The sequence below is a fragment of the Rissa tridactyla genome, chromosome 2 (assembly GCF_028500815.1).
Source record: "Rissa tridactyla isolate bRisTri1 chromosome 2, bRisTri1.patW.cur.20221130, whole genome shotgun sequence".
NCBI classification, from domain to species: Eukaryota; Metazoa; Chordata; class Aves; order Charadriiformes; family Laridae; genus Rissa; species Rissa tridactyla.
In genome coordinates this window covers 140,292,696-140,307,780 of record NC_071467.1, presented here as the reverse complement: position 1 = coordinate 140,307,780, position 15,085 = coordinate 140,292,696, and the positions used below count along the sequence as shown (strand labels likewise).

Sequence of the window (15,085 nt, the reverse complement as noted above, 5' to 3'; positions counted from 1 at the left end):
ATATTAACAGTAAGAATGCCAAAAATGTGGAAACACTAAGGAGGCAAGACAGGCTCATAGGAAAATCCACCCATCTACTGAAAACAAGAGGCTATTCGGACACTAGTTGACTGAGAGCTTCGGTGACAACCAAAATTCTCACCTTCTCAGCTTCCACAGCAAACACCGTGGTGTAACTATGCCCTATATAAAACTAAATGAAGCTCTAATTGATGGCAAGTCCCAGATCCTCCAAAAAGCCTACATTTAAATTCAGTAAACTCAAGCAATGGTGCTTGAGAAGGAACACAAACTGTCAGGCATAAGAAAGGCTGCTGTGGGGACAAAAAGACTCTATCCCACAGACAGGAGACGTGGAGAGTAAAGAAAGATGTGTCACTTAAGAATGGAAACATTTTAGAATAACTAAAGCAATCACAAGTTGCAGTAGTACTGTTTAATAGAATAAACTCAAACTGGGTAAGTTTTCCAAATATGATATCTGCGTTAAAAAACAAAACACAATGATGACTCCCACAAAAGGTCCAAGGTGCCTCTTCCCAGAGGGATATAAACCTCCCTCCAGCTCTGGTCCAAAGCCTTTGAGATTGGGTCTCCTGCTGAAGGGATGAACAAAGCACCAACATTATTTATGCTGCCATGGACTGGCTGGTAGGGAGCAAGACAGGTGACGTGGAGGTCATAGTCATAAAGGTAACAGTAACCTAAAACACAAATGCATGAAACTTCTCCGTAGCTAGGTTTTTCATTTTGACCTTTATACATTTTAATATGGATAATTAATAAAATGCCATAGTGCTTAACAATTCACAGGGCTATCAATAATTCAGAAACTACCAATCTAAGAAAAAAATCATGAGGATTATTGCATTGCATGCAAGGTTCCATCATCTTCACCACGAAGGTCACTCCCCTTCATTCTCGCAGATTTCTAAAGGGAGAAAAAAAGCCTGAAAGCGCTACGGTTTCACCAGCTGTCTGACTCCTATAGGCTAAGACTGCAGTCAGCTTCTGCGTGTGCCACAATTGATCAGCCCTATTAGAAAAACGTGTAGAGACCATCTAGGCTAATTAAGGCAAATACAACTATAAACTTGTAAAACAAGAGGCAGGTATTCCTTCTACAGCAAAGTCAGTCCACATTTGAATACATAAATAAGCCAATCAAGTCATATATTTTAAAAAACAAAAACAACACAACACTAAACCATTTGCAAGGGCAGCCTGATTTTTTATTTCTGCTTCTATGGAAAATTCACATCAAAGTTTTCCTTTTAAAAATGTTCCTATTGGTCTGGGCTACCTAGAGAAAATGGGACAAAAGACTTTCAAAGTGGTTAGTATAAATGTTTAAGAGGAAAATGGTGTCAAAGTTTTCTTGGTGTTTCAGTTCCATTTTTTACTTTTCTTCTTCTCAACATTTAAACTGACTATTGCCCACTGTCATTTAAATAACTAGTGGGTACATTAATTCATTAGTCAATTAGTACATTGACTAATTAGGTCTATGACATTCTCACAATTTTGCCTATGCAAAACCTACAGTTACATCCCTGAGGCTACGTGCTTGCACCATGCCTCTTACATTTAGGGGAAAAAGCCCTAGCACCTCTACGGTTATCCCATCACAAGCCAAGCAGGAAGGGCTGTCAATGAACAAACCACCTGATCCACAAAAACCAGCACAGACCTAATTTTGGTAAAAAACCAATTCCTTCTCATTTCTCTGCTCAGCAGTGGAAAATGCAAAAAATACCTATAAATGCAAGGCAGTAAATAGTCCTATGGTTGTCATACAAGACAACCCTTCATGGGTTTCCAGCTTAAGGTATTTCTGTGCTCAGTGCCACATTACGGCATGCCATCCACATAACTCTTCATGCTGCTTTCCTGTGAACCATATTAGGGAACTGATCTGATTTAAAGCAAACAAAACCAATTCATATAGATATATAATTATATATAAAAGCTCTGTTACTTTTTGCCAAGTCAGTTACCCACTCTAATTCACTCCAGCACCATTATATTACCCTAGTATTGCTACTGAATGTTTAGTATTAGCCAAGTTGAATCACAGCTTCATAGCTACCACCGGCTTTTAAAAATGCAGTGAGCTGGCGGTTCAGGATACAAGCAGGTACCTCCCCATGCCAACCCAACCAACAGAACAGCTACGTGTGTTCAGTCCTGACATCAAAGCAAAGAGACAATCAGTCCAGTATTAGGAAGGCAAAACAGACAAAGAACCAGTCCCAGAAGCCTGATCCAGCCTAGCCTTGGACTCCAAAGATGAACCAGTAACCTCTTAGAACTATGGAAGTAGTGATAATACTAAGATTTAAAAATTATGTTTAAAAATTTTGTCTGTCTAGGCACAAGTCTGCCAATCTCAGTGCGCTCTTTCCAAATAAATTGTGTGTTTGTGTATTTGCAAACTCCACTTTGCTCAGCTTCTGAGGGTCAGATCCATTAGCACGCTCCACTACCTCAGTCACAGCATGATGCAAAACCCAATCCGTCTACAAGCAGAAAGGCACATGCGGTTTAAGATTTTTAGGATTCCAGAAGTTCCACCAAGGTGCACATCCAGAACTGCCGCAGCCCCGGATGATCACATACAGACATTTCAGACACACTGACCAGCCCTCCTGGCTCCAGCCCAGCAACCATGCGTGCAACCCATCTAATGTGCGTTGGCAGAGCTGGACTAAGCATCAAGCACAGCAACCCTCTGAAACCACGGCAGGTGGAGGTATCATTCATGCAAAATCCACTCTGCTGGCAACAGAGAATCCAAATCTTTCCCTCACTTAGCAGGCTACCCTAATTGCTAGCAACTGCATTGGGTTCTGGCCCACTCCCCTGACCCCCCAAGCGTCCCTGCCTGAAATAGAGATGCTGCTTGAAGATCCTCCTGGGAGATCCCTATCTTTTTATTTCCAAATGGCTGACTTAGATGCTCCCTAGTCAGCATGCTGGCTGTCGCAATGCCTGTTCCTGGACACCTCAGATAGGCTTCCTAAATCTACTTCCAAAGCCAAGTGGATACAATTTTGGCATGGAGATGTTGATCTAGAGAACACGAAAAAGTCATCTTAGCCTAAATTCCAGGCTCCAGTTTTCACATGGCCAAGAGTAAGCCAGTGAGTAAGGCAGATCTTTCTTCAAGGAGACCCCAGGAGTGAGCTTACTGGTGGGCATAGGAACAGTTCTTGCAGGCTGCCCAGGCATGCAAGATATCAGAAGCACAGGAATCCAGCAGCTGAGGTTAAAAACTTCACAAGTATCCAACAAGAGGAATTTGATCAGGCTTCCTACAAGCTCTGTCTTCTGTTTCTTCTCTAAATGTATACAGTTTGGTGTACATGCATGCACTTCTCCACTCTCTCTCAAATGTTTCCTTTGTTCCGTCTTTAGAGAAAAAGAAAAATGCCAACAACCCATTCCTTATGAGCAATTTCATCCTTTAACGCAATGGGTTTTGTGCAGGCCAAGTAACATTTTTGGTAAAGAATATAATTGCAATTGCACGTTTCTGAGGTATTGTAAATAGCATGAAATTATTTTAAAATGTTATGAAAAATGCATTTGCAGTGTTCCTTTAAGTGTTTTAACAAAGCTTCAGTCAAAATTGCTTTATTCCAAAGCAATCGAAGATAGAATATTTTTATAAGGACCTCTTTATCTCCCTGCAAATGACTGAGATACAGATACTTTCCAGAAAGAGAATGCACCAGAAAATATGCAACCTTACGTTTTACTAGCCATAGTTATCTAGCACCATAAAACATCAGCTGCTCTGTTTCTGAAGATTGGGTTGTAGCTGAAGCAAAACAGCACGATTAGCAGAGTCACGGTAGTGCCCAGAGGCCTTATCCAAGTCTAGGTTTGGCGCCATACAAACATACCGCCTCTATTCAGTACCGTCAAGCCATTCTATAGCCAAAGCAGCAGCAATTCCACAGATCAAAAGCAAAAATGAAGCTAAAATTAGGCAGCAAATTCATGCCATCTTCCAGGAAATACAGTATCACATACCTCCTTGTCAAACTCCTTGGACAACATAGATAAATAAAATAGATATTGGCCTAAACAAGCTGGTCAGAAGACACATTGTTATCATTCAGGGCTGTAAGCTTCTCTACATTACAGGATCAGGAGGAATGTCTTTAACGTATCATTTGAAGCACACTTGGAAGAGCTTCTCTAACCTCCTGGGACACAAAGCTGCATAGAAAGAGGAATTCACTTCCCGATGTGGTAAGATTCAGATAACTTTAAATACTTTTCAGTGGATACCACAACAGATGAAACGCACATAAAGATGCACATGTAACTGTTGGGTTCAGTAACACTCTCCCAGAACTATATACGAAGGGAGGTCACCCTGCAATCCCTCCTACAGGGACACCAAAATGGAAAAGAGCAAGTTTCAGAAACTTGTTAAGACCACTGGCAGTTGCAACATGTGATCCCATCAGTACCCCTTTAACATATTAAAGACATATCAACCTCTTTCACCGCCTCCTCTTGCCCTCACCTTGCTCCAATAAAGAAAGCCGGGGGCGTGGGTCAGGGGGAATAGTAGCACAAAGGAACAGATAAACTCAATTGAGACAAAATCCCCAGTGTAATAAAGCTCCTTTTCAGGGTAACTCGGCATTCACTGCAGAAGAGAGCTGTATGGACTTTTTCCACATGAGAATGGCTCCACGAGTGCCTTCCCTGGAATTAGTCTTGCCAGTGGGCCCCAGAACTCACTGTGCACCTTGTGGGATTAGGACTCAAGCAGTCCTCCTAAGGGTAAATGTCATAAGCAAAGACTTGTGCACTAAAAGAAGACAAATGAAACTAAACACACAAACAATGGCAGGGAAGGGGAGTAAATGATTTGCTTTCTCTTCTGTTTCAGCTGCAGTCATCATGCATTCTACTTTGTACTTAGAAAAGGTTTGAAGTTATGAGCACTCACACAAATTCAGTGTCCTTTTATCAGGTAAATTCTGTTCTCTTAAGAAGTCACAATGCAGTAATAAATCATAAGCAGCATAAATACACGTTTTTTCTGAAGGGGAAAGTGGAAGGAAGAGTCTCATTATACATGATACGTTTAAGAATTTACACACTTAGGAGCAGTTCCAAAATGTAACTCCACACCAGCAAGCACTGCTGGACCTGTGCCGACCAGCAATAGGACTTTGCACATAGATCTTACATGGTGCTATCACATCCAAAAAAAATACCATGGTGTCATTAAGCGTCATGATAAGTGTCGTGACACTGTTGAGTCTATAGTACACAAACTCAGTGATACTTCAGGGAAGAGAGATTCCTCTCTCATTACTCACCAACCACTTTCCCCACACAGTTTTGATCTGACTGAGGGACTGGAGCCTGTCCATAAGGGACTCCACTCCTTTCATGGACACAGTAGCCCATCATGATGCTAGGACCCCTCACCTGTTCCTTTCTGAGGGCCCATCGAATCCACATGCAATGCAACGCAATTCTTCTCTTCCATTTTGCTGGAGGAAGGGAAGAATGGCATCATCGAGGGCAAGAACAGTGAATTCGGCCTGTTCCCAGGCACATCCCACCCTACTGCTAGCACAGGGGAGAGGAGCACAGGAGAAGGACTGAACGAAGAGGCACGATGGAGCTGTATGATGCACAATAGGACACACTGGGTATACATGAAAGCAAATTAATCGACATGGCATGGTTGCACTGACATCTAATAGTTTTGGCATTGTTTGGAATCACTTTAATTTAGAATTGCATTGCCATGGTGTTTCTATTTCAACCATTGCTTATCCAGACCTCATTAATTCACATCACCCAGCGCACGCATTGGATCATTTCTGCACACAAAAAGGCTCATAGAGCCAGGCCCAGCAGCATCAATCCTTCACAGAACTCCAATTAATTCAGTCAAGGTGATGCATCTTGCAGGACTGGGGTGTTCAGTGGGAAATGTCTGACTATATTAACACCAAGACATACAAGGAGCCTGTGATAAGGACTAATTATTTTTTATATGACAAGATTGGGGATTTTCAAGGTAAATATGGCAGTAACTGGAAAGAACGTCTAACTCCACTGACACAGCTTCCATAGTAAACAGTTCCAGAAAAACACAAGTAGAAAGAGAATAAAAATTTGTTAAATATACCAAAAACTGCATAACAAATTTTCTTTACCTTGTATTAGAAACATTCCAAATATTCTCATGGTAAGTAAAGTCAGCAACAAACCTCTTTGTGTTACCTTATTAATATATTTCTGACAGTAAGGCACTTGTTTTTCAAGACTTAATGCATGCACTTAAAATTAAGCATGCAAGTAGTCCCACCAGGTACTGATGTAAGGTTCATGCCTTTACGTGAACAGCTTTTTTAGCATGTGATATTTGTGTTCACTTTGGTCATAAAACAATAATTTTAAATAACATACATTCTAGGTATGTGCCCAGTGAATAAAAGTTCACACATGCCTCAAGAAACAATTACGTTAGAAAAAGAGAGATATACCACAGTATTTAAAAATTATATCCTATATCACTGCTGTGCAGTTCAATACAAATATCAAAATTTATTCACATGCTATCCATAGCAGAGATGAAGTTCAATAGGGTGCAAGTGCTTCCATGCTAAGCCCACAGCTTTTACACAGTTTCTAAGCTTCAATTTATGTACTAGAATTATTCAATTTTGGAATTTGCTTAATGCAATTTTTAACTGTTTTGAGTGTAGCTTAGTGGTTATGAAAGACAAAGTTTAAAAATATTATATCTACTATCTCCCGTCATAAATATCAGTTTCTGACCTTATGTTGAACAGACAAAGTAGCACAGCGGTAAAGGCAAAATCAGCTATGGGAAAAGGTCTCATTCGGAAGTACCTTAGAACTTCCCACTGAAAATAAGTTTACATTTTACCAAGCAGTAGGACTTTAAAAAGGTAGCAAGTCACACGTTGCACATGCAATACAATACAATATGATACAATAGCTATGCCCAGAACGGTGTAGCAGTATTAGGACCAAGGGTAGCTTACATAAACTCAACAGGCACAGTTAACTTTGCTGTAAAATACACACTGGGTCAATGGCAAGCTAATGGCATGAGCTAGACTACATAACTTCTCTTTAGAAGTATCTGACTAAAGGGCAGAAAAACCATTGCATTGTTAAACACTCAAAATAAAGAAATAAAGCATGACACGCTAGATAAAATGGCGTTATTGCTCTGCACATGCGTTATCATAAAGACTTTCCAAATAGCCTGTTTTCTGTACAATTCAGAAAAAGAAGCCAGTACCCATGATGGTAATGTAGTTACCAATGGGGTAAAAATCTACTGGAACATCTCACCTGCAGTTTTAATTGGCAATTTGTGCAAATAAGATTTACAGTGCAATTTTCACAAAGCACTTTCAGAAAACATTTTCAGAGATTCAGAAGAGACACTGATGTGCAACATACATTGTTTAAAACGTTGTATAAATTGAAAGACATGGAGTAACATACAGTGAAGAAAATTAAATGGCACTGTAATGGACATTAAAGATTCCATGCATAAAAGCTTTGCCCATTTCTTGATACCTGAGTGCTTAACTATGCAGCCTTAACAGTATCCTATTTGAGTTTTCCTTTTGACAGACTGAATTCCTACAGTCTGCTTAAAATGTCAACGTTTGAAATCTTGCAAGCGAAGAACAATTACATTCAATCTCAAAGACTCATATGCCTAAAAGGGTGTAATTAAAAAATTAAATGAAGCGGTCATGCAGGATACTGGCAAGGAAAAGGTACTGAAGGGATTTTAGAAAAATCATTCGACTCACCAGTCCATTGTTTGGCTGAGGTGAAAAAGGCAAACATTACTGAGATGCATCAGTAAGGAAGTTAGAACACAAATCAAGGCCCATGCCTGCAAGCACATGTGAATAACTTCAGGCCCAGAAGCTCTTTATGTGGCAAAGTCATTCATACGTGTGCTTGCAGAACCTGAGCTCAGACGTTACCGTTAAAGTACAAAACGCTACTTACATTTTGCCACTGACTTCAATAAAAATAGAAATTCATCTGTGTTTAACACCAACTATTTCACCTCAGGAAGATAAAAACCCTTCAAGTCTCACAAGGTAACTTAATAATTAATCCATTCTAGCTGCTACCAGCTCTATTTATTTTTTTTTAAACATAAGTCTCAAAACACATTCAAGCCTGCAGAAGCTATGTGAGGGCTGTAAACCCTGCAGTACAAAGTGTTGTATCTCTGTCTTGCAATGCACCAAGGATGCTTATGACACTAGTGACAAGCCATTATTCTTTTTATCAGGTATCTCTCTGCCAGGCTTGACAAAATTGGAAACAGACTACATTCAGTTCAGTTTCTCCTTAAGTGTTGAGCCTTTCCAACATATGCTTGTAAAGATTTTGGTGATTTGAACTGTGTAATAACCCAAGCCAAAAGAAAAAGGACCCCATGCAAACATGTAGCATGGAGCACACCTATACCAGATTAGAGAAACACTAACAACATATGTAACATTTTTAAGTGTATTTGAGCAGCACAGATTCAGGGGCATTGCAGATTAAGAACTGCTGCTTGGAGAGGAAAGGCAAGTAGATGGTTCATAAATTCAGTGAACGGAAGACTTTTAAGTCTTTTAACACCAAGAGTTTGGTAAGATACAACTGATGTGCTGTGCGTACGGACCAGTGGGCAATCAAAGAAAAAAAAGCTAGGCAGGACAGCTAAGGTTTATAAATAATAAACGTAAAATTTGGGGATGACTGTTTCATAAACTCCAGCAGAGGAATCATACGTTGCCCAATCCACTAAAACAATATGCATTTCAGATAACTAAGTTCTTAGTGATGAAGGTGTTGGCAGGAGCAGCTCTGTCATGGACTAATTGTAATAAAGGAACTCACAACTCCGGCCAGACTGAGCACATGTGCTGCTTTGTGTTGTTTGGGGAAGTTTTGTTTTCTTGATAGTCAGTTTCATCACTGACTTCAAAAAAAGCAGGATGTGGCCCATTTATTTTTTGTCTCAGTATTCAAAAAAGAAACTTAATGAAAACCTACAAGTAAGTTTTGAAACACCATTACTACGCATAAATTCATCTGCCGTTAGAAGTGGAATACCTATTTTTATATGGCCTTGATCCAACTAACGGCTAATTTATATTTTTTTTTTCTGGGATGGAAATGTGTTATTAAACAATTGATAAAAGCATTTCAATCCATTTATCCTTCTGAAAAGCCTAACTAACAGGTATCAATCTGACAGGAGAGCAGAGAGATGTGAAACCGGCTGGAAATTACAATCAAAAGCAAAAACAGAAGGTAAAAAACAGGTACGTAGAGAAAATGGAAGGAAAAGCAAAAAAGCGACTGCCACGCTCAGGCCTGCAAGCGGGTCAGGGCCAACACCAGTGTCCTCTCTGGGCATGGCGAGCCCAAGGTCCTGACCTGCCAGCCGCTGTCCACGGGCCCACAGCGTTCTCTCATCCAAAAATAAGTGTACATATAACATGGACGTATGTTTTTACGCATCTATATGTTGTGTGTGTGTGTGGTGGGGTGCTGACTGAGGCACAGCTGGGCCTAACAGCGTTCGGCGGAGCCTCGGCCGGGCCGCGGGTGCCCGGCGGGGCCGGGCCGCACCGCTGCGGGCCGCACCGCTGCGGGCCGCACCGGCGCCGGCACGGCGGGACCCACCGCGGCCTCCCGCCACCTCCCCTGCCGCGGCAGGCGGCCGCGCCGTGTCACGCAGATGGTGCGGTACCAGCGGAGAGCAGGCCCCGCTCCCCGCGGTTGGCAGGTGGGGATCCCCGCTGCGCCGTCTCGGGGGGAGGCCGCCCCCACAGCCCACCAACCCACTCCCCTCCTCCTCCTCCTCCCCCGGGGCCGGCGGGCGCGGAGCCGCGATGAGGAGGAGGAGGCGCCACCAGCCGAGTTTTGCCAAGGACAGGCCCGAGGTCAAACCCGGCAGCCGCCTGCCCGCCCGCCTCCCGCCGCAGCCCCTTCCCCACCGCCCAACGGCCGGGCTGGCGCGCACCGAGCGCCCCGCCGCCCGCGCCGCCTCCCCGCCCGCCGCGCCGCCGGCGGTGACTTACCTTGGCAGCCATGCTGTGCCCGGCGCGGCCACCCCCTTCCCGTCCCTTCCCTTCCTCCCCTCCCCTCCCCTCCCTTCCGACCGCGGCAGGCAGCTTCCCCGCCTGCGCACCAGCCCGCCAGCGCCGGCCGTCACCGCTCTCCCAGGCGCGGACGGGGCGCTCGGCGCCGACAGCCCATTGGCTGTACCCCGCCCGGCCCGGCTGCGGCCCGCCTGATCGCCCGGCCCGGCCCGGCCCGACCGGACCCGGCCCCACGGGCTCCGCGCTGAGGCGGGCGAGGCGGCGGGAGATGCGGCCTCGGGCAGCGGCGGGGCGCGGGCGTTTCGGGGCCGGCACCGCCTCACCCCAGCAAGGGGCCCGGTTACCTCAGGTGGCCTAGCGGCCTCCGAGCCGCCTCAGAGGGACCCCGGGCCCTCAGGGGCCCTGCAGCCCCTCCGACCGTGCCAGCCGTTGCTGACTCGTGCTGTTAACCTGGGGAGATGCCTCCAGCGCGGTCAGAGGACGCTGGGGCAAGCGGCAGAAGGATGCCCAACACCTTCACAGCAACCATGCTGGTGTGGTGCCTTGCAGCACACCCTGCGCTCCTGCCCGGAGCTGTTTTCATCCCCGCAAGTGTTTGAGGGATGTTTCATCCAGCAGCTATACCCCAAGGCATCGTTCTGGCATGTCCCGAGAACGAGGCGTGCTTTCTACCACATTTTGTTGATGCCGTTTTAGTTCCTAAGACGGCGTGAACCTGACACGTAAGCAGTGCTGCTCGAGCCCACAGCTGTACCCAGGATGACCACAAGCATGGCACACTCGGCCTCACAGACAGTTTGCAGACTGTCTACAGACAGCCTGTCTGGGCATGTTTGGCAGCGTACCATTTGGCATGCAGGCCTGCGGCTGCCACCACGGCCATCACCAGCCCTGCTGATGCCCGCTTTGGCTGGCCTCGGGGCTTCTGGCTCCTGGGGGGCAGATTTTAGGCTGGCCTGAGGTTGGTGGTGCAGACAGGGAACTTGTGACATGCATCTAGCTAAAGGTTGCTTGTAAGAGTAGCTCAGGGGTGAGGTTTTGCGTTTACAATTGGGTATCAATTTCAGCATAGCTTTGAGGTCGATCTTCCAGCACTTTGCCTAAAGTGAGTTTCGTAAAGATAGTAAAAAGGCAGCGGATTTGAAAGCCAGATTTATTACTATATAAACCAAAACAATGAACTAATTAATTGTCTTTAATTGTCTTAGAGGGAGACAGTAGATAAAAGGATTCATAAATGCATCTGCGCTTTCCCACTATACATCTTTGCAGGATGGCTCTTTTTTAGGTTTGTTTTCAGTCCACTGAATTAATGACTTTCTGGTTTTCAGCAAGTTATACACAGTCTCCTCTGTGTCCCTCTGAAGTTTCTTCTATCACCTGTGAGGCCTGGCAGCAGTGAATCTACCTCCTTCGCTTCTCAGCAGTCTTCCAGTCTCTGCCTCTTGTAAAGCCTTTCCGCTTGCTGGATTCTCTTCCTTTTCTGCCTGCCCCTCATCCGCGTGCCTGCTGCATGTGCTTGGCTCATCTGAGAGACAGAACAGCCTTTCTCCTCTTGCTGCTCCTCCCTGACCTAGAAAACAGCAGTTACAGCAAAGCAGACTTGGTGCCTTCATCCAGCCACAGCTTTTCAAATGAACACAAAAACAGATTATGTAGTGCCTATCTGCAAACTAGATAAGTAAACACTGTCACCTTGTCATAAATGAATAGATAATAGCAGTCCATTTATAAACAACAAAAAACAATCCCAGATTATTTTAATAATACCACTAAGAAGAAATAAATCACAGAGGTAAAATAGCATAACAATTGCCTTAGAATACAAATACAGCATTCTGTGAATATAGAGAAGCCAGGATATTTAGAAGTGAGGCTGAAAGTCTGTCCTATTGAGCTTTATTTTTGTGAAAACAGGCTTGAATGTTTTTTTCTTTTCCTCCATATTAAGACTAAGAACATTACCACAGTTCTCACGTTATACTGCCACATGGTCTTGAGCCAATTGCCAAGGAAAAACATAAGCAAAAAGCCTGCCTATGTTTCAAGTAGACTGGTGGTGAAATTCAGAGAGGTAAATGAAAAAGGATGACCCTAGGAAGCCTCACTCAACTGCTCCCTAAGTGCAACAGCACCTCAGCTCTTCTAGCACTTAATTTCACAGCCATCAAGACCTCCAGGTGCCTCAAGTTCTGAGTGTGCCTTCAGAAGTGCTTTGGTCTGGTCAAGGCTGGAAGGTCATTGCCCAGCTTACATGAAAGCCTGAGTGCAATCAGCATAAAGTGTTTGGGCTGGCAGGTCTCTGACCATGTCCAATGCATACATACAGGCCCAAGCTCCTTATCTTCATAGAAAAGGCAGTGAAGGCTAATGTTCACTTTTAAAATAGCATGCAATATGACTGTAGTGGATTACAGTGCTTTCTTTGGCCACATAAGCAACTTGGTTTCAAAGTCTGCTGTTGACTGAGGTCAGATTCAGGCCCATGTGTCATACTCCTTTCAGTATGTTTTAACCACAGAGCCATAGACTGCTCTGGGGGATAGAGGAGGAATATTTTTCATTCTTTCTAGTGAAGCTGTGTCACTGCGTGGAGGAGAATCCAAGATTAGCTGGACTGAAGAGAACCATGACTCTCATGTATGATAAAATGTAATGGGATGAGGGTAAAACGGTGAGTCAGTTTTCCTTACAAAACATATAAGCACTTCTTGGAGAAGTTAGGAGATTGTGTCTTCTCAACCAATGGCTTTTTATGTGTCTTACATATAGCACCCACAAGACAGAGTACACAATCATTCCAGGGCTCCCCTCTGCAATGAGAAGCGACCTAGAGTTATGCTCCTACTTGTGCCCTCTTCTGATACAGGGTGTCTTTAGTTTGTTTGTACACATGGGGACTGGTTTTGCAGGAAGAGCTGTACCTTGTTTCCAAAATAAGCCACAACGTAGTGTCTGGACACTGTCATTGAGGTGAAAAATCAGGCTTTGTTTTCATGTAGAATAGAGAATAGGAGATGATTCGCTGCTTGGTGTTTTAACTATTAGGGTATTGTATGGCAGGACAACCAAATCTCAGTAGGCCCGTATGTCTTTGCTGAGCTTATTAAAGATTACCCTGAGGAGACTGACAGCCTGGAGCTTGTAGGATTTTTTAGTCTTGATAAAGGACTGATAAAGGATCAACATTTTCCTATTGACTAGTGTAAGGCAGAGCTCACTGTGTTGGCTATTTTGGATCTTATTCTGACATTCATTCCTCTTTCTAGGATGTCTCTTACAATGCTCAGGTTTTTGCACTGGCAGCCAGATGCCTAAAACGTAGGCATCGTAGTATGTAGCTTAAAGGCAAGAAAATATCTTCTTGGATCTGGAAAGATCTGAGTGCATCTGGAGAGATCTGGAAAAGACTGTATCTGAAAAGATCCTATCTGGAAAGATTTGGGCGCACTGAGTACCTTGGTGAAAGGCTGAGGTAAAGCAAAGACTGGCCCAAGGCCCTCAAGACCCATGCTACTATTTGAATTATTAAGCTGTTTTCCTCAGTATACCTTCTGTCTCCCCCACAACATAGTAATTATCTTCCAGGAGGATTCTTTTGTGTTCTATTATACATACAGTAGCATGCAGAGCATGCTGTATGTTAACTTACCGCAAAACTTGCACCAAGTATGTCTTTATATAAGTATAGCTTACAGTAGAAATAAGCAAGTGGCCTCATTCTTAGTGGAAAGAGCTGAATGTTCAAAAGAAAAGAGCACAAGGTTTTCCTGAGCAGATTTTGTTTAAATAGTTCTTAAGACTCTTTATTGACTCCTCTCCCACAATGAAGGCTCAAGGAAAGGCATGAAGTAGTATCCTCTTCCTTAGGTCAAGGGTTTGGTTGGGGTTTTTCATTGTTTCTGTGGGTTTGTGTTTTGGGTTTTTTTCTAAATAAAGGATGTCTGGCTGTTGTGAGTTAGCACTTCAGTTTTAGTGAATCTTAGCCAAGAATTTCTGCTCGCACAGTAGGCCTAGCCCTGAGAATTTCTCTAATAAAATAAAGTATGACTCAGTCTGAATGAATCATTCACAATTCTTCTTTCTCTGTTTGAAGAATATTCACAGCAGATCATGATTTCCTCCAACATATTTGCTGTTTTTCTCGTTATTTTATAACGCTGTCTGACAATTGTCAATGTTTCTTTTTTTGCTGTTGTTTTTTAACATATCACACATATTTGTAATGTAAACCCTGTTGTTTATCTGTGATTGCTGAGGTCAGCTAAACATGATCTTGTTTCCTGTTCCTTAGAACATACGATTCTCAAATACTTTCACATGCATGTCTAAAATTCATTATCTATCAGTGTTTCTGCCAGTGAAAAACCAAACCAGTTGTTTAAATAGTTCAAGGAAAAGTGAGCATAAAAGCAGCACGTGGAAGTATGAATTCGTTTAAAAATCCATGCAAATGGTAGTATATTTTCATGGCTTTCCCATCTCAAAGTACGACACTGTCCCCCACTGTGTGTATTGCACCTACCAGGAGAGAGTGGAATTCACAAAGTTGGAACGAGGCAGCTATGATTCTTTCTTATGGCTGATGATGGCATTTACATAGACGTTACTGTTAAAATGGAACAGCTGAAAATGCTTTACCAGGGATATGTTTTAGAAATGCGTCTGAAGTAATTCAGAAAACATTGATGCTGATTATGAATAGAGGACTAATTCTTCTGTTGGTGTAAATCAGCATAGCTGGTAGATTTGTGCTGATTTACGTTGGTAAAGCCCAGAAAATAGAGGGGATATATGACAAACAAAAGATGCTATATTTATTTCATAAGCGAGAAATACTTCATAACTCAGGCACACCAATGGCATGAATAAGTTATGAAAAATCTTCACAGCCAAAAGAACATAATCATCCTTCATGTATAACAGATTTGTTT

General features: G+C 43.3%; 1 protein-coding gene across 3 annotated transcripts in view; it reads right to left on the bottom strand.

Moving 5' to 3' along the window:
- Nucleotides 1–10,177, bottom strand: part of SLC25A13 (solute carrier family 25 member 13) — a 103,423-nt gene extending 93,246 nt beyond the window's left edge. Inside the window, exons 1-2 of one of the 3 annotated variants that reach the window (XM_054191359.1) lie at nucleotides 10,131–10,170; nucleotides 7,845–7,859 (exon numbers count right to left, since the gene is read on the bottom strand). In XM_054191359.1, coding sequence (XP_054047334.1) covers nucleotides 7,845–7,859; nucleotides 10,131–10,142 — 27 coding nt within the window. In that variant the 5' untranslated portion in view covers nucleotides 10,143–10,170. Of the gene's footprint in view, nucleotides 1–5,460; nucleotides 5,526–7,844; nucleotides 9,208–10,130 lie in introns of those variants that run through there. The other 2 variants (XM_054191358.1, XM_054191360.1) reach the window with 2 other exon arrangements.
- Between the last annotated feature and the right edge of the window lie 4,908 nt (nucleotides 10,178–15,085).